The sequence below is a fragment of the Athene cunicularia genome (genome assembly GCF_003259725.1).
Source record: "Athene cunicularia isolate RWA chromosome 5 unlocalized genomic scaffold, athCun1 chr5_part2, whole genome shotgun sequence".
Classification (NCBI taxonomy): Eukaryota; Metazoa; Chordata; class Aves; order Strigiformes; family Strigidae; genus Athene; species Athene cunicularia.
The window spans coordinates 5276650-5296824 of record NW_020799102.1 but is presented as its reverse complement, the minus strand read 5'-3'; the positions used below and the strand labels follow the sequence as shown (position 1 = coordinate 5296824).

Sequence of the window (20175 nt, the reverse complement as noted above, 5' to 3'; positions counted from 1 at the left end):
TTTATTAGCCAGAATTTCCTCCTTTTGATATACAAAATGTTCATATGCATTGTGACATGCAGGTTAGAATTGCAAGAGCTATTTTCAGAGTGTTCCACTCTGGCATATTTTGCTCTTAGAGGCAATAAATGCAAAAAGCAGCTAAAAGATATTTTTCTTTTATTTGAACAGTCTCTCAAAGAGAAGGTGGTGGATGTTGCTGCAGGACTGAGACATGCCCTTGCTGCTACAGGTAAATATGCCACAATTTTAATAACATTTCACTAATAGATGAAATGGAGTTTAGTGGCTTGGAGGGGGAGAGGGAGGGAAGGAAAATGAAATTTATTTTAAATATCACAGGGAAAATTCTCCTAAAAATCTTATACAAGGTTTTGGTACAAATTAACATGACTAATAAATCGGCTAGAAACATCTTTGTGGAAATTGATGGTGAAGAACTGTTTTCCAAAAAACTCAGAGTGAGAGTTTATTAACAAGTTAATTTTCTGATGGCTAGGAGACTTACTGATTTCTTTTATCCTATTTTGAAACAAACATAAAAGGAAGGTTTTTCTGGAAAAAATATTTCTGGTCAATCAAAATATCTTAGGATTTTCAATTCATTATAATATGCAAGATAATGGATTTAGGTTTGTATAAGATGTTTCAAAATGGAACTGCACGAGAAATGTGGCTTTTTTAGTGATGTAACTGAAATTGACATCTGGAAAAATCACAAGAATGAAGCTTTTCTTTTACGGGGGATGAGGGAAAGGATCTACTCGGAGTTAATTTCACTCAACGCACCTTTGAAAATCTGGTCCTCTGACTTCTTCTCTCACTGTCTGCTGTGTGTATGCTTGGAAGGGTCATAGTGTCTAAGTATTTCTCCTGCAGTGCTTAGAGACTCAGTTTGTTCACTGAATAATTGTAGAAATCAAAACATTTCAATTGGCATGGCTATGTTAAAATTGAGAAACAGCAAACTATATGTGCTGTTTTCTTTGGTTTAGTTTTGCATGAACTTTAGTATGGATCCCAGGTAGTGGAGTCTAGCTGAGGATACAAAGAAGATGCTTGGAAGAAGACTGGGACCTATGTGCTTGTATGAATATTGGGAGTTAAGCTTCCCTGAGCTCTTCCAAAGAAATAAGACTTTTTTTTTTTTTTTTTCCCCTCTTTCTCCTGTGTGGCTCTTCAGAACCGTGATTTTACCCGACGAGCAAAGGAGGGCTGAGAGCCGTCAGCCGGGTGTCGCTTGTCCTTGTTAGCTCGCTTTGCTCTGCGGGGCTCGCGGTGGGGAATAACCACCGGTCAGGGTAAATGAAGATGGGTGCGGCAGTCTTGGGGTACACGTGTGTGGCTCCCTGTGCCTCGGGCACCTGTTTTATTTTTGCACCTTATCTCAGCTTGCCTGCTATTGAAGACTTAGAAATTCATTGCAAGTTGTAGGCTAAAATGAGACCTTGTGAGGCGCCTTCTGAAAAGTATCACGGCTGATAAGTAGTAACGCACTCTAAAACTGTCCACCGCTAGTAGTGACTGTGAGAGAACAGCTTGATCTGCCTCTTGAGCTCGACCCCTGACACCTCACCCACCTGTTAACGGTGGGCTGAGGCGAGCAGCCTCATGCTTTTGTTTAAAATGTTGTTTCTGTAGGTACGAAACGTTTATTGCTAAATGTGTCCTTTTAAGATACACCAAGTGCTGCATCTTTGGGGGGTGGGTGCCAAAGGGAGAGTAGATGGGGGGGGCACAGATGAGGTAGGGCAGGTACCCCCTCGGAGTCACCAGTGATGCGATGTGTTTCTGTTACTGCAATGTGTGGATTAGGAAAGTTACTGAATCCCACTTTGTGCATGAAGGTTGCTGTTCAAGCTGTGGGACACTTAATAAAGTTTAAGAAATTCCTTGACATGTTACCCTGTTAGTGCTTGCTTTCTATGATTGGTTTAGTGGCTATAATCTTATAAATTTATAATAATTATAATAGGTATATTTTAATTTTGACCACTTTAAGTTAAAAGACCTAGTTAATGAGGGATAAGTGTTTCTGCTTTACTCATTTAGGTGCCAGAACAAGGTAGCATGTCTTTCTGATGTCATGTTGGAGGTGGACTACCAGAAAGCACTGGCATTAATAAGATCTTAGTGGTGAGTGGGAATCATTAGTATTAAAATTAGACAGGTGGTAATCATCCTGATCATGAGGCTTTCCTCCTTGGTAACTGTTAGTCTGCAGTTAAAGTCTTATCAGGATGTATTTCAGTATGTTCCTTAGAATACTGGGGTTGCACAGGCAGCCTTAATGACAGCAGATTTAGCACAGTCCTTGTCCAATTCTGGGGGTCCTGTGTGACAGCAGTAAGAATGAAGATTGCCATTTTGGGGGATTTTGGGGAACAAATCCTGGCAAGGTAACCTGTGACACGTCCCCAGTAAGCTTGTTCGCTGTTAGGCGCAGATTTGTGTCTTTTTTTTTTTTTTAACTTTAAAATAAAATATTTTTCTTTGTCTATTTGAAGGGTGCAAACAGCTATGGACAGCTTGGTCTTGGGCATAAAGAGGATGTGCTGGTACCTCAGTCACTGAAAGATGTTTCCTGCAAATGTCAAGACATTAAAAGCATTACTGGAGGAGGGGGACATTCTGCAGTTATCACTGGTAAAAACATTGCACTTGCAAGGAGTCTATGACTTCTAAACAATTTTTTTTTTCCTCCTGTTTCCCTGTTGATTTGGTGCTGCCACCTATCTGTGACTTCCGTTTCTGAGCAAGTACAATTCTTAGTTGCAAAACAACTGTGCCAGTTAATTCAGTATTTTGGGAAAACTGGGGAAATTCCCGTTTTGCTTATTTTGTGTGGTTATTTTACAGCTATGTGAGGACTGTTTCTTAACCTGTTTCATATAACAGCTTTTCATACACAGCAGCCAGTTTTTCTGTATTGAGGATAGGGGAGTGGGAGGAAGGAGTCAAGTGAGAGGTTGTTCAATCTTGAGAAGTTTTAAGGTAAGGAGCAGAAGCTAGTATTTAGTCTTTGAAAGGTTCTGCTGTATGCCATAGCTGATTATGGGAAAGAAAGGATACAGACAGATGTGAACGTGATAAAAAAGTTCATCTTGCGTCTTACCATATGGATTGTCTGCCTTGGCAAAGCCAACTCTTCATAGCTGTACTTATTCAGAAATGTTTCTGATGCATCAGAAATAACTGTTTCTTTTTGCTTAATTGCTGTGCCTAAAATGACACATAATTGCTATCCTTATTTGTCACAGGATCTGGTGGATATAAGCTTGTCTCTTTAGTCTGTGAAGTGGAATATGATTTATTTTTTTTTTTCTTTTTTTTCCCAGGTTCAGGAGAACTCTTTGTATGTGGCCATAACAAAGATGGGCAGTTGGGATTGAATCATGCAGAGGATGTACTGCATTTTACTTTGTGCACTGCCTTGTCTGGCTTTTGTGTAAAACAAGTTGCCTGTGGCTGGGATTTTACAATCATATTAATAGGTAAATCAGTCTCTAAGAGCCAAAGAAATATCTTGATCTAGAGAACGTGCTCAGAGTTTCATATTGCTATTGCTTGTGTGGTGCCCAGGCACTCACAGGTTTTAACTGCTTGCCTTGGAAAGTAAATTACTCCATGTTCCTTGTATCCCAGTGAACTTCAGACCTGTACTGAACATGGTGTGGAAGATGTGAAGTCTATGGGCTCAAGGGTTTTGGAATGGGACATGTTAGGTCCTGTTTTGAGCTGCTTGGCTGTGGTATTTTGCTTGTTAGAATGTTGCAGTGCTTTACTTTTGCTTGTGAATTTACTGATCAGGCTCTAACACTTTATTTTTCAGGATCTGGCCTAGTTCTATCCTGTGGGTCTAACTCTTTTGGACAATTAGGAGTTCCTCAAATTTCAGGTCCGTGCTTGATTCCACAAAAAATTGAGGTAAAGATTTAAAAGGAATTGTGCTTCATAGCTCTGTGCTTTATATTGCTTCCAGCAACTTTATAAAGATCATCTGACCTCAGTGGGCTTTAAGCCAGATTCTTCAACTATTTTTTATAGAGCCTGTTACAGCAAACTTACAAAGTAAAGAACCATTGACCCAGAAATGAGAACCTAAGGCTGCTTTTCTTGTGTGAAGAAGTTTCCCACTTCTAACAGAAAGCTGTCCCTTCCACTAGGGATTATAATATTTCATAATGTATTCTGATAACATCTGCAGAATGAGTCTGATGCTCAGAGGATGTGAAGTGATACTAAAGGTAGTGAAACTGTGCAAATTTACTCCAGCTGAAGTTTTACGTCAAGTTTGTAAAATACTAGATATGTAGTACTAGATTATTGGAGGTTTGTGATTAATAGTTCAAAGCAAAACTAAACAAACCAACAATAATCCACCCCTGAAAAAAAATAAATTGCATGTTGGAGTTCAACAGTTACCTATTCCAATTCTATTGGTCTGTTGCTCTTGTGGTTCTTGTGCAGTGGTGGTATGTGGTGGTTTTTTGAGTATAACAGTCAGAGTTTCTTCCCCCAATATGAGGATTGTAGTGTTATTGCTTGGCTGTAAAAAGAAGTATAGTCACCCCCAAAATTAGAGTAGTGCGAGAAAGTATGTAGCTGTGGGAAAACTAGACCTGAGAGAACAAACTTAAATTTTGTCACTTTTGAGATTAAAATATTGTTTACTTTTGCATGTAAAGGAACTAACAAGTACATTGACTTGCTTCTTATCTAACATCCAGTATTTACCAAACGATATCAGCTTCCAAGAAAATAGGACGGAAACATTAGGTAGTGGTTTCTCTGCTGTCCATTACCTTCAATTGTAGATGCTAAAGGCTGGATTCTGACTCCTGTTGTTCCTGTAAGTCATGTGGAAATCTGTGGTGATACTTGTAGGTGAGACACTGCTGAGTGTGAGTGGGGAGCTTGGAATAGCTCCAAATTAATTGCTTTAAAATGTTTTAACTACTATGTACTGAGACTTCTGTAACCTCAGAAAAGCTTTCCTGTTGTTGGCTATAAGCCTAACAGTTTAAATAAATTTCTCACAGGAATTCTAATTAGTCATTAATTTACACTGTCATTTCTTATTTGGAGAACACAAATGAAACTCTTTTCCATCCACACAACATCTCATGTCTATTGAAACTAGTAACTTCAGAGCAGGAAGGATTCTCAGGCAAGAAATTTAGCTTCATGGCTCATACCAGATACTCCTTTGCTTTTTTAATGTAGAAGGAGAGCTGACCCCTGAGGTAATCCCTGGTGTAAAGGGATTAACACTTGATGTTTCCTTGGAGCATCATTCCAGAATGGTGCCTTGAAAATTGTAGTATTTATAGTGCTGATCTGAATCTGTGTTCTCCCTGACCATGTAGACCATCCATTCATCTGGAATATTTTCTCTTTTGGTTTGTATCCTGTTAAATGCTTGGCTTGATGCCATCTATTTGAAATAGTGTTGCATCTGTGAGAAGAATAATAAATTTGCAGAGTACTCATAAGTGGAGAAGTGCCAGAATTTAAATACCTTCTGTAAGCTTACCTCATGGGTTTTATGGACACATGACTTGGTATAGTTATCTTTTGCATGATCATATGTGGCAATTTCAGAGGTGTAGGTGGTGCTATCAGTGGTATTGTTTGTGGTTGTAGGACTTCGCAAGACTGTACAGCTTTATGGAACTCATTGCTTCTTGTCGCTGGTATTTGCTGTGGAGTTTTTGTTGTAATTCTTGAGGACCACTGAATTATGTTTAATAAACATATTTGTATCACCAAGGTTCCTTCTTTCGTTTGAAGGTTTTGACTGTGGCTTTCTATTTATTGCCACAAAGCTGTACATACTGTCCCTTTGCTTGATTTTTTTTTTTTTTTTTTTAGAAGATGTTCCCACTAATTTTTATTAGCCAGAATTTCCTCCTTTTGATATACAAAATGTTCATATGCATTGTGACATGCAGGTTAGAATTGCAAGAGCTATTTTCAGAGTGTTCCACTCTGGCATATTTTGCTCTTAGAGGCAATAAATGCAAAAAGCAGCTAAAAGATATTTTTCTTTTATTTGAACAGTCTCTCAAAGAGAAGGTGGTGGATGTTGCTGCAGGACTGAGACATGCCCTTGCTGCTACAGGTAAATATGCCACAATTTTAATAACATTTCACTAATAGATGAAATGGAGTTTAGTGGCTTGGAGGGGGAGAGGGAGGGAAGGAAAATGAAATTTATTTTAAATATCACAGGGAAAATTCTCCTAAAAATCTTATACAAGGTTTTGGTACAAATTAACATGACTAATAAATCGGCTAGAAACATCTTTGTGGAAATTGATGGTGAAGAACTGTTTTCCAAAAAACTCAGAGTGAGAGTTTATTAACAAGTTAATTTTCTGATGGCTAGGAGACTTACTGATTTCTTTTATCCTATTTTGAAACAAACATAAAAGGAAGGTTTTTCTGGAAAAAATATTTCTGGTCAATCAAAATATCTTAGGATTTTCAATTCATTATAATATGCAAGATAATGGATTTAGGTTTGTATAAGATGTTTCAAAATGGAACTGCACGAGAAATGTGGCTTTTTTAGTGATGTAACTGAAATTGACATCTGGAAAAATCACAAGAATGAAGCTTTTCTTTTACGGGGGATGAGGGAAAGGATCTACTCGGAGTTAATTTCACTCAACGCACCTTTGAAAATCTGGTCCTCTGACTTCTTCTCTCACTGTCTGCTGTGTGTATGCTTGGAAGGGTCATAGTGTCTAAGTATTTCTCCTGCAGTGCTTAGAGACTCAGTTTGTTCACTGAATAATTGTAGAAATCAAAACATTTCAATTGGCATGGCTATGTTAAAATTGAGAAACAGCAAACTATATGTGCTGTTTTCTTTGGTTTAGTTTTGCATGAACTTTAGTATGGATCCCAGGTAGTGGAGTCTAGCTGAGGATACAAAGAAGATGCTTGGAAGAAGACTGGGACCTATGTGCTTGTATGAATATTGGGAGTTAAGCTTCCCTGAGCTCTGCACTCAGTGAACATCTTGATTCAGAGCTAGGTCAAGACTCTGAAAGCTCCTGAGAAGACAAGTGACTTCACTTCCTTGGTGTGCTGGACTGCACAAACAAATTAGCATGAAGAAAAGGAAAGGACAGAGAAAGTGCAGTGAACTTGCAGTAATAAATAAATTTTATCAATTTTTGGGGTGCTACAGCTATGGGACTTCTGTTACTGAGTCCTCGATAACATCCTAATATAGGCCTCAGAGCTGAGACACATTGCTTAGTATTTTTTTAGTTGTCTTGCCTGTATAATGAGGCTACAACTGTTTGTTGCTTGATGACTTCACAGAGTTACTCGTATGTTTTGGCATAAAGGTCTTTTAAAGTGTAATTTGAATTGGTGAAAATGAAGTGAATATAATTTTAAAACTAGTGAATGAGTTAAGTGGTTTTGGTGGTGGTTGATGCGTTTTAATCTCTTCTGTGTTTACCTTGGAAAGAGAGTGGTTTGGTGCTTCAGTGGGGAACTGGCATGGCATCTCGGGCAAAGCGTGCAAACCAAGGAAAAACCCTCCCCCTGTTCTTGACAGCAAAGGAACCCTGTGAAGTAACAGGTAATTCAGGAGTATGATTCTTTTGTAAAGGTGGATAAAGCAGAAATATAATTTGGAGTGATGTGTAGCATCCTCTTATTATAAAGTAGAAGCTTTTCTTATAAAATTCATCCTATTAAGTTTGTATGGGTGTCTATGCATGAAATGATACCTGCTGTACAAATTTTTCTCTAGGCCTGGAAGATGTAAAGGTGAAGACAGTTGCTGCAGGCTCCTATCATTCGGTGTCGCTCACAGGTAGGCCTTGGGTACAGAAATGAAAGTCCTTGTCTCGTACTATAAAGGTTTTTGTGCTTTGGAAATGTTTGTCAATTTTGGTTAGACTGGTAAAATTTGATCTGACTTAGTACTGGTTAATTGTTTTATAATAGTTTTGGATTCTAAGAACTTTACTTTTTTTAAGAGCTGGATTTATGTTTTGAATCATGTTCTCTGATTTCTGTGTGGTTTTCCTTGGGGTCAGGTGTGACAGCCCATAGGAGTAAGTGTGTGTAAGGGTCTGAGCTCTTTACTTAATGGTTAGAAACTCTGAAAGGATTTGTGGAAGCACATGGTTGGGTGAGTCTCTGGAGCTGCAGCGTGACAACCCAGTGGATAACTCTGGATGGTGTAGTGCTGGGACCAGTGCAACCCTTTGTCCATGTAGAATGGGGATGTTAGGTGATTGTCCCAAGAAAGTCTGCTGTGGCTGTCCTGCTTCTACGTGAGTTCATGCCTCTGCGTGGGGCTGTGCTGTGTGGGGGCATGAGATGGTCTGGAGCATCTTAGGTAGTTCTAATAAAACAGCGTGCAGATCTGTGTGAGGTAATGTAGGAGCACAAGGCTTATTTAAAGCAGTAGGAAGTTGCTCTAATCGCTTGGGCATTTCCATAGTGTCTGCCATTTGTTTTTTTGATCTTTAGGGAGTGCTCCTATGCTGGAGTATTAAGTATCCAGTAATGAAAGTCTAATAAAGACTTTTTCTGGGGGTGGGGGAAGAAGGGGAAACATAATTGCTTTTCACGCTGAAATCTTACAGTTTTGAAGTGTGGAAAATATATTGAACCTTATGAAGACAAGTCTTTGCCAAACTTGATAGGAACAAGTTCTTAGCAAATACGCAGCCATCTGGTACCTCTGTCATCATTAAAGGAGCACTGAAGTATTTGCTTATGCAGATCTACAGAGATGTAGTTGTATGGGGAGAAGTTCCAAGATGTAAATTGTATTGAATTCTGACATGCAAAGTGTATGTGCGATTAGTGAAGAACAGCTGTAAGGACAAATAGAACCTACTTTAGCTAATTAGCACTCTATTTAGAGTGAACAGATTATTCTTTTATGCTTTTGTTTTTTATTTAAGAGAGCAGTCTATTTGGCAGCAGAGGGACCAAAGTGCCCAAAGACTTCAGTAACGTGATGCTATTTGCTGCCCTTCATCCTTCAAGATACTTGTTATTACTTTAAATACTTTGTATTTTAAAGATACTTGATATAGTAAAGATACAACTGTATGATGTAGCGTTTAAAAGGGGATTTTTTTTCTTAGGATTCTCACACTGATGCAGTTTCCTCTGGCTCTGGTTCATGAGCCACCTGCTGGTAGGATACCAAACACCTGCAGCCAGGCAGGTTTTTGACAACTGTTGAAGTGGGTTGTTGTAAACGTGCATGGTGGTTCCTCTAAAAAAAGGATGATAGTCTGCCTGTATCCAAACTGGTCTCAAACCTCCAGCATGGGAATATGGTGCTGAGTCTTAGTGTCTAAGTTTTTATTAAACCCTACACAAGAAATGAGATGAGGGTAAGAGCATATGGCACTTCCCAGGATAAAGCAAGCACACCTTCTGGAGAAGGAAAGGAGGTGACAGGCAGTGCATATTAGTTGTGGAAATGTGAATGACCATAATGTTGTTTTTTGCTGAAACGAGTTGCTTTTGTCACCTCTTTTTCTCTCCAGAAGGTGAGTGTGTTTCACTCTGGGAAGGAATTTATCAATTTTAGTGGAGAATTTGAATGAAATAATTGCTTATTTTTCCTTTTAATTTCAATTGTGTTGTTTTAATGAGAAATGTGGGAAGTCCTGCACATGCCTGTCAGTAATGTGTAACTTGACAAGTATTGGCTTCCCCCCCCATCCCCCCTTCTCCCCTATTTTTCACCAGCAGTGGTATAGTGAAATTCCTGGCTTATTCTTTCTGTTACCATTACCAAACTGAGATCATGAAATATATTGTTGCTCAAGTCCAACTTTTGGGTTTGTTTTTTTTTTTTTTTCCCCTCTGAAAGATTTACTTGTCATGCTGCTTGCAAAGAGTTCAGTGCTGGCCTGAGACTTCCTGAAGTCTTGAGTGTTGTGCAGGTGTGCTCTGAACAATACCATGTTGGAAACCATATGGCTTTCAGTCTTTCTGGGCTCATGATCATGTACTTCACATGTTTCTTACGCTTGCAGCTTGTATGGAGTGACAGAGGACATCAGGAGGCCTGACACAGCTCATGTTTTATTAAGTGTTTCTTGTGGATTATGTTTTTTTAACATGGAGACCTAGATTTACCTGAACAGTCATCTTTTTATGTCAGTTGGTTTTTAGTCTGTGAGCAACTCTAACTTGCACCAGTGAAACATAGGAAGCAGTGTGGATGTTTCTGTAAATATAATTATCTATGTGGGTGAAATCCTGGAGTGAGCACTTGCACAAATGCTTATTCTAGAAAAGGGGTTGGGAAGACAAGTGACTACTTACAGAAGTTTCTTGCTAATGGTCTAGCATGGTTTTGAGGCGTGATAATATTTTGATTTTTGCCTTGTGGTGGGTGATACCTGCTTTAGTTGTATGTTCATAGCTGCAGGTCCAATTCCTTTAGGAAGTGACTGTGCAAGGTGAGACAAGGAATATTAGTCTGTCCTTGCTTTTGGGGGATTTCCTGAATTTGCTGAAGCTGAAGAAGGCAGCAGAGCTAGGAGTCTATAGCTCTGTTAGAGAGGCTGGGAGACTGTAACACAGAGCAGGAGCAGCCAGCCAGGCTTTGAAGAGTCCCAGGTATAGTATTTGCTGCAATTCAGAAACTTATTTACTGCGCTGAATCAAAGGTTTGGAGAGGAGGTAAAAGCTGGCCTGCAAGAACAGAGTGGACTGAGAGGGACTGCTCAGTGAGTGCCATCAAGATGCTTTTTTTTTTTTTTTTATTGGAGGAGTTGACTACTGTGGTTAGTTTTCTAATAAAAATTAGCCTTTGCTATAAACATCTTTCAGTCTTCTTTGAGAGGCTCACAGTAGAATTAAGGTCTAGGCAGTTTGACCTGAAAGGTCTGGTTGTTTCAGGGAGTCAGTGTGGCCCTCAGAAAACAGGCTGTGTTGTTAAGGCAGATATTTCACATATTCTAGTTACAGTGTGCACACATGTGGTAAAGAATGGTAGGAAAAAGCATACAGTAAAAACACAAATTAAATGAAACATTGTTCTTTCCTCACCGTCACTGAGTTGAGACGGAACCTGTATCTGGTGGTGTTCTATGTCTGTCACTTTCAACAAATTTTACTTCTCTGTCTATTGTAGATGAAGGACACCTCTATGTCTGGGGTAGCAACAAACATGGGCAGCTAGCGAGCAAAGAAATCTTTCTTGCTGAGCCCAAGAAGATTGAGACTCAGTTTTTCTCATGTGAAAAGGTTGGAGCGGTTTGGTGTGGCTGGACACACTTGGTGGCACGAACAGGTAGGATATCTAAAAAGCAGTAGCATATAGCATGAAAAAAGTATATTGCCTTTGTTGCATGCAGTGTTCTTTCTCATGGATACTGGTTGGATGCAGAGTTTTGCAGTTTCATCTGAGCAGTGGCTGTCTCTTAAAAATGATGAGGATAGACATCCTTTGACTTCTGTCCCTGAAGTGTTACTGCACTCATAGGTCAAGGGGCATATCATCTTCCTAAATGCAGTAGCACCTGCAGGTGCATGCTAGAGGGATGCAGCCTCTGCGTCATCAGGTTACTGGTGTACCAGAATATATGTATGAGCTTCTAAAGATCATTGTCCTGGGTGAGTTCTGACATCTTTGGAAAGAAGTGGGTGGAAAACTTGCTTCAGAAAATAGAGAGGTAGGAGATATGGCTGCAGCTTCCAAGATATTTAACTATATTTGGCAGGAAGATAGGGACAAAACTCTCATTCGGGGCACGGGAATTAGGGAAAGGGGAAGAAAGGAGTGGGGACAGAGATGTGTGCTCTTCCTAGGTTACCTGAGTGTTAGCTGAGGATCTTAAGAACAAGCATAGCCAAGAACCCTCTGCTTATGCCATCCCGTCTGAGAAGACATGGTCTTGTTGCAGTAAGTGAAATAGATTACATGGCTCTGCACACTGTACTAACCTTTCTGTGCTTGAAGAGTGAGCCTAGCTTTTTTGTTCTGCTCTTCTGTAATGAAATGTTCTAAGGGCAAATAAAAATCACGTGTTCAGAAGAAAGTCAATAAATTAAAATAAGATGATTTGTATGTGTTTGTGGTCAAACCCAGAAAATATTTAGAAAAGGCAGATAAAGAAAGGGCATCATTAGACTTGAAGAGCATCCCTTGAAGATGAAGTGAAAGAAGATTTAATGTTGAAGCTGTACCTTCCTGGGAACCTTTCCAGTGAGGACAGTGAAAGCTTGCCACATGCCAAAGGCTGTAGGGTTAGATTCTTTCCTAGGAAGAGATAAGAGGAAGGTTACATAGTAATGAGATTCGTGTGTAAAAGGATGGTTAATCTGATGAAGGTCATCTGAATGCATTTGTATTGTTGCCCTGCTGTGAAATGCAGAGGCAGGAGAGAAAGACGGGTGAGATGGAAAGGTAAGACAGGCATCTGAAACTGTTTTGTGGTGTTCGGATGTGAACAGTCTGTGCTATTTGCTTCTTCTGTGGCACAGTGTGGTGTAATAGTTAAGACTAACAAGAGGATGAAAGTCTTCCATAGAGCAGACAGAACAGCCAGAGTTACATTAGCAGGAGTAGCATATGTGCATTTCTGCTTTTGCCTTGTTTAAACTGCCAGGTGAGGAAATGAAGAGCAGATGAAAGCATTTTTCCTCGGGTCACATTGGAGACGGATGAGCCCGTTGATCTCTCAGGATACAGCCTCTTTGTTAGGAAAACTGCAGAAGGGGCCACAGATCTGTTACAGATATTTTCTGGGTTCTGTAATTATGTGTACTGGTTCAAGGACTGCTTAGCCTTCAGCATGGGTAGTTTTATTTAAATGGAGTTCTTATGTGCCCAAAGGGCAGCATGTGCTTAAGTGTTCTATTAACTGTAGATCCTGAAATAGTTACACTGTAATGTCCCTTGCTCTGTGAGAAAAGTGTCTGTTTTAATTACCATATACTGTGAACTCTTGATACTAGAATCTGGAGGGATATGATGCATGACTAGAAAAACAAATTGGTTAAGTGTTCTGTTTCATAGCATTCGTTGTTTGACATCGAAGTACGTGAGAGAAATGTCATATAAAAAACCTGCATTACTCTAGCTGCTCTCTTAGCTATTTAAAAGAAATGTTCAAACTCTGATTTTTAGAGGATGCTATACGGAAAATTTCAGAACTGTAATCAACGCTATGTACTGTTTGGAAACTTTTCAGATGAAGTAAAAGAATTTATCTCAAAAAAAAAAAAAAAGAATAAAGTGCTTAATGTCATTCTCACTGGAACAGAAATAGTAGAAAAAAGACATTAGTCAGGATAACCTAATTTTTAGAGTTTTGTCAACATGGATTGCCTTGCTTTGCTATTAGTGCATACCCACTAAGTAAAACTTCCCAAAAGTTTTAGTAACATTAATGTTTCATTTAGTTGATACTTATCCATGGCCATTACAGAAATTAGGTGGATTTTAGTAGGCTGTCTTTAAGAAGAAAAAAAAAGTGTGTTGAGTGACTAGCAGGGATTTTTTTTGGTGAATGTTTGAAAGGAATTTAAATAAAAATAGGTTGACTTTTTACATCTGCATTAGAAAACTAGCCAAGTGATGCTGTGGCAAAAGTTATTGCTGAAACAGATTTTTATGTATTTAGAATTTTAAATCTCTTCAAAAGTCAATGGACCTGAACCTAGATCATCCAGAATAAGATTTTTGAATGGCCTTTGGCAGCCTCTAGATACCAATCAGAATCTCCTGGGATTTTCAAGGATTGCTCAACTGCTAGACATAGTGTGAGCTAAGCACTTAACTGTTTTTTGAAAATCACTCACTGCCTGTGATGAAACTTGCAGCTAAGTTACCGAAAAATGCAGCTCACTTTAAAACTTTTTCCTGCACGTAGTTCTTTATTATTTTTACCTCATTCTTGCAAAGGAGGAAATGCTTCTTCAGTTTCCTGATGCTGAAGTCACATAAACCAGTGGTCTCCAAACTTTATTTATTGTGCACCCCTATCAATAAATCTTTTTTTGAGCGTGGACCCCCACCCCAAGATATTTATACTTATTTATAAATTGTAGATGTGTACTACTGTAAAATGTTATGCAAACTATAAAACATGGACAATAGAAATTTTTAAAAGGATGAAACAAAGATAAAATAAAGACTACTTAAAATATTAAGTAAATTAAAACAATATTTAATTAATAGATTTAAGATATTAATTTATTTATTATTTTCTTCCTGCCTGCTCATGGATTGTCTTGTGCATCCTCTGGGCTGCGTGCCCTCCACTTTGGAGATAACTGATATAAACAGTTCCTGCTCGCTTTACTCTGGAGAGTTCCACTGTCAGTGGAACAGAAACAAAACAGTGATTTTTGGATGCAGGAAAGTGGAAGGAAGTGATACTGTAGCTTGATGCTTCTATTCGTTCATTATGGAAGGTAGAAGATACTTTGGGAAGACGTTGCAGTGTATAGGGGTTATGCTGCATGAAAGAAGGGAAAAGTTTTTTTCTAATGAATAGTCTCACCAAGATGCAAAATGTAATAGTTTAACATTTACGTTACTGTATCTGAAGTCCAGTGTTGTGTTTTCCACAGAGGATAGTGGAATTTAAGAGGCCATTACAAATACTTAAGAGTTCTGTTTGGACTTTTTTTCCCAGAACGTTAATCCTAGTCAGAATAGTAATAATAAAAGATTCATAATTGCAGCTGTCTTGACAGTAAATTAAAACTTTTCTCATTGGAAAGACACAGGAAGAGCTGGATGGATAACAGCTGGACACTGTTCATGCATAAATTCACAAATTCTGCCATTTCAAAATGACATTTTGATCTTTATCTGTCAGATGAGCAGTACTTGACTTGCAGAACTAATGGAACACTGAAAAGTAAAAGAGACAGTGATGTTAAAAGCAACCATCTGGAGGAATAGGCAGTTTCATGGATGCAGTGGTTTGACACTTTTAAAGTGAGTTCAAGCATGTTACCAACTTTGTTATCAGAAAACAAGGAACACAGCATAAATATTTTCTGTATTAAGCTTTCCTCTTATGTAAACTAGCCTGTTTTAAAAGGCTTTTTTCTCCTTCATGCTGTTGACAAAATTTTGCATTGTAGCCTGTAGCAGAACACAAATTTTTCTCATTTCTTTCCCACTCTGTCCTTACAAGGTACTTTAATTGCACCTCAAATCACTTTAATACCTGCATCTTTTTCATATGCTATATTCTACCTCCTTCAGTAACTGCTTTGAAAGTCTTCTTTCTTGGAATTTCTCTTCAGAGTTTGGTCAACTCTGTTTTCATTTGATGTTGTTTCTATCATAAAGCGGTTCAGATACAAGAAGTTAATTCCTGAGAAATTGCTTGTCTTAAAGACGTTAAGGTATGTTTTCATATGATGTTGTGTGTTTCATCCTCATCAGCTTCAATTTTTTATTCTTTTTAATCATAGAGGTGTCTTTTGGACTATTTCCATTGTAGACAGTCTTACTGTAAAATAACTCAAAATCCTTCAGGACAACTATTTTTTTTTTCCTGCCTTGATTACCAATTCCTACAGAGGAGAGAAACACAGTTAGGCTTTGTGGCACCACCAGTACTCTTTCAAAATAAATTATGTTATTCTGCTAGTAGCGATGGTCCTAGCTGCTGATGGTTGGTCCAGAAGGATTAAGGTTGAGACACCCTGCTTGCTTTTGGATCGGGTCTCTGATGATAAGATATGAACTTGTTAGTGTCTTTGGTTTAGTTGTTATTTTCTACATGAATACTTGTCTCAAGTGACTTTCAGGCATGCTTTTTATGACGGGCAGTACTGCTATTGTTCTATGTGAAGGATAGACAAGACGCATTCTTCTGACCTCAGACTTCAAGTGCATGTATTATTCTCTTCAAACAGCTGCTTTGTAAAATGGTTTGCTTCCTTTCCAGCACTTTGCTTAATGGCACAAGGAGCACCACTGCAGTATAGGTGATATTAGTTTTGAATAATAACGAGCAGCTGTCTTGCATCGCTCTGCTTAACAGTGTCAACTTTAATTTGTGGTCCTTCTGAAGTTGATACAAACCATTTGAGGGTAACTGCTGAAAGAGAGGTTATTGCTTAGATCATTTAAAAGAGAGCTAAATTGTGGCCTATAACACTGAAGATGTAAATTAGACTACTTTGGGAAATGATAGAACCGATCTGACTTAAGGCAAACCTAAATATAGCAAGAGAAGTCTTTTAAAGACTTAGAGGTGAATCACCAACTTCAATTGAAACCAAGTTATTTTCTTTCTAACTGGGATGCTTAATAAATAAGCTTTCTTAGTCTGGCCTGTTTTATTATCTAAGTATTTTCCTGAATACATTCACCAATCTATTTTTCATGTACCATCACATGAAATTATGCCTTGTTTGAACTCAGATAAAGAATTCCAAGTTCTTTCATCCGGAAGGAGTTACCTTAAAAATGCAGGTAAAATGATATTTCTGCTGCCTGTGCAAAACTGCCTACAGCTAAAAAGTCTTGGAAGAACAAAATGCCTTGATATAGTCTGAATAATGTTCTCAATCCTCATTCTTAATGTACATCTGAATTTGTGCATCTTTGAATATCCCTTGATATCATTGTTAAAGAAGCACAGTTTAGTCCAGGCATCTAGTGATAGTTCCTCTGTAGTTCAAACCCTAGAGTTTCCCAAAGGAGAGTCTTGTGCATAGAATCTCATAAAGATAAATAATTGAGGAGTGGTGCAGCAGCAGGATCAGCTCCAGCTGGGTGCCCCTGGGGAGAGATTCCAAACAAAGAAATCCATGGGTGATTATACCCCTACAGACTCTTCGCCCACCCCTCACACACTCTTCATACTCTCTTCATTCCCTTTCATGCACTTTTTGAGTCCAGTAGTGATTCTGATCAGAGATCTTCTGACTCTTGGATTTCTTCAGTGTCTCTAGCCTGGCCATTACCTTTTCTAGTTGTAACTGTTGATAGTTGTACCGTCTTTATCTTCTGGTTTGTGCTGGCTCTGAAGGCTTTGTTCTGCTTGAGTTAGGTACAAACTCAGTACAAGTTCAGTAAATCGTGAAATTTTGTGGCCTAAGGCTTCAACAAATCTAGCTGCTCATGCTAAGTAAGTGAACAGCATACTAAATCACACAGCATTCCAAGTCTAAGTGGTTAATTCTACTTAAAACTTACTTATTTGGGCTAAACAACTAATATTTCTTAACAATCATGTCATTTAGACCACATAAAACCACTCTGAAGTGGTCTGACATGTTAGTGACCTACATGATAAAATAGAACCCATCTCCTGTGTTTTTCAGAAGCAAATGAAAATGTGTCCCTCCAAACACTGAGAGCACACCGAGGGAATATTTCTAATTAGCTGGCCTGAAAATGAGTTTTACTGCTGTGATTGCTCTTGCCCGTTCTTTCCCTGATGCCAGGCACTAGGTAAATCTGCCAGGCTTCACTGGGTGGTGACGTGGTGATGGACGAACGGACGGGGCGCTCTGGTGCCCGAGCAGTGCGGTTGTAGCCCACTAGAGGTCCTTTACAGTTTTCTTCTGAATCCAGATTTGGCAGCCTTCCTCAGCAGCTCCCTAGGACAGCAAATACTGATTTTTTTTTTTTAAATTTTTTAAAATAATACTTGTCTGTGATACCAGTAAGGCATCTGTTTAATGGTAACTCTCCTTTCCTCTTTTTAGCCACTACAGCTGACAGTCAAACAGTTTGAAACTGGAGTCCCTGACATTTTTTTAATGTGAGGTAGCTGCATTTCATTTGGTAGGATGCTGGATTTTGGGAAAGCAGGTAAAATACTAGAAATTAGCTAAATCAAAAACTGCAAATGGATAGGAACCCCTGAACCCATTTGAAGCAGAACCTGTAAAATGAGTATTTAAGAAGGAAAAGCCTTTTGTCCATCTGCCTCAGTAAGCTCTAACTAAAATCTGGTAAATGCACTTGCTTTTCTATGGTCCTGATTCTGTGGTTTTGTGGTCCATGGTTGTTCTTACCTCCTCCTTAGAATGCTGTAGCTTGATGTTATAAAGTAATGGGAGGTTATGCTTCAGAGCCTTCCTGTTACGTTCCTTACTGTCCTAATAAGTACTATCATTGTTTTGCACTATACAAGAAAAGAACTAAGAATTTCAGTTGAAGACACATAGCTTTTAAAGCAGAAATAGCTGCCACAGGGGAAATCGTATGAGTTATTCCAAAGGATGCTGTTGAATTCCACCTGTATGTCCCAGTGTTAAGCCCAGTAATTTTTGCTTGACAGAAATGTAACCTCTAAAAGACATTTACCTGTTTTTTTTTTTTTTTTTTTTTTTTTAAGATGCTGGGTTGCAGGTCCAGGGGCAGAATTAGTGCCAGCTGGAACTGCTGTAGTTGCCTGGCTTGCACTTACACTGGGATGGGTAGGCCAGTATTCTTTTGACTTGGGTCCAAGCAGATCTGGCAGCTCTGCTAGGATACTTTGAGTGAGTGGAAGGTTCACCTCTGCTGTTGATAGTTTGTTCCAGTGCTGAGACTCCAGCTTAAGATAAAAAAGAAAAATGCCGAAGTGAATAAGAGAGACAAGGTAAAGGCTGAACTGAGATCATGAGTGGAATCTAACAGAAAAATGTTGCCAGCATTAAGCCCTTGTGGCACTTTATGTATTTGTTCGAGGGGTTTTTGGGAGCATTTATAGGACTCAAGAGGGAAGGTCTATTATGTACCAAAATTGCACAAGTTAGAATGAGTAGAATATAACTTTGGCCCTTGAAAACTGTGAAGCTCGAGAGAGAACAAGTAGATCATGAAATAAGTTTTTAGTGCACATATTGTGTGTGTTTTCAGTTGTCATCACTTTCTGAGTTTACACTGGTGATGTGGTTTACAGCATATACGTTTCACAGCCTGACTGATAGTGGAACTTTTGGTTACATTAAAAAAAGTTAGATGAATCTGGTTTTGGCAAATTTTAAAACTTCAGGGCTTATCTTGAAGGTTTTGCATTTGATTATAAAGGATAGACTGGAAAGGGGAGAGAAAGAAATGCACAAGCTTGGGGGCTAAAATTCAGAAATTAAAGCTTTGCAGAAATTAATATGGGATCTGTGGGAAGTTTTGTGTGCAAGAACAGGATTAAAGGTTCTACATCAGTATGGAAATTGCTTTATTTTCTGTGTTGTCTTTAAAGCTGGCTTCTTGTTCCATAACACATCTATCTCTCATTGCTGTTTCAACTTGCACGATAATTATTTTTAGGTGAAGTTTGTACAAGCCACTGCAGTAGGGATTGATGGGAGCTGTGTTAGTACGTTACTTGGGAAGTCTGTTCCTATCTGGCAGTCTCTTGGGGGACAGGGAATGTACTAGCTCTTCCAAGATTTGGCATGAAATCTGTGGCAAGTTTGCACCCTGTGGATACTCTGAAAATTGAAAGATGTCTAGGAAGGCATGTACATAAAGTAAAAAGTGAGCATTCACTTGACATTGTATGGATATGTGTAGGCTTTTACAGGTGTGGAATTGGTGTTTAAGTCAGTTCAAGATGTTTAACATAGCTTAGTCTTATGTGTATTGAGTTCACATTCTAAATTGGATTTATTTTATTTTATTTTTTTTCTGTAGAGACACATAGGTAAGTAAGTACTTAAGCTCTGCAAAATACATGTGTATAAACTAGAAGTGTTCTGGAAGTTTGTGGCAATTTTCTGTTTATTTTCTGTGAATACAACAATGCAGAGAGTTGATTTTTAAGTAATTTATATGAAAGGAATCTTTTATTTTGGCAGAAAGTTCTTTTTCAGTCATGAATCATCCCATTAATTCAAAAACTTTGAGGAAGACACAGTAAAGCTAATGAATTGGCGCTCAAACATTTTTATATATTCTTAAGCACTACAGATTGGGCAGACCTATGATGCCTGTTTCTTCCTGTTTGAGGAGGGAATGTCCTTACTAGAAAGAGCTCCTTTTCAGGTTAATCTTGTCCTTTTGAGAGCTTTGAAGGCAGATGTCCAGATTTGTCACACTTCAACCATTTCTTTCGGTAATCCAGAATTCTGCTCCAACAAGCTTAGTTTCTGTTGTTGCAATTTGGTCATCAAGTCTGCTTTGATTACAGAAACAACTGTTTTGAATCCTCTTTCTTTTTTTTTCTGATGGGAACAAACCTTGATTCCCTCCCC

The 20175-nt window shown here is 38.6% G+C and overlaps 1 protein-coding gene across 1 annotated transcript in view; it reads left to right on the top strand.

The window, feature by feature from the left end:
• Positions 1-389: 389 nt before the first annotated feature.
• SERGEF (secretion regulating guanine nucleotide exchange factor) overlaps positions 390-20175 on the top strand; it is a 155739-nt gene continuing 135953 nt past the window's right edge. Inside the window, 8 exon segments of the mRNA XM_026850170.1 lie at positions 390-461; positions 2508-2646; positions 3339-3494; positions 3833-3927; positions 6064-6124; positions 7490-7603; positions 7778-7840; positions 11144-11302. Of these exon segments, the coding sequence (XP_026705971.1) occupies positions 390-461; positions 2508-2646; positions 3339-3494; positions 3833-3927; positions 6064-6124; positions 7490-7603; positions 7778-7840; positions 11144-11302 (859 nt within the window).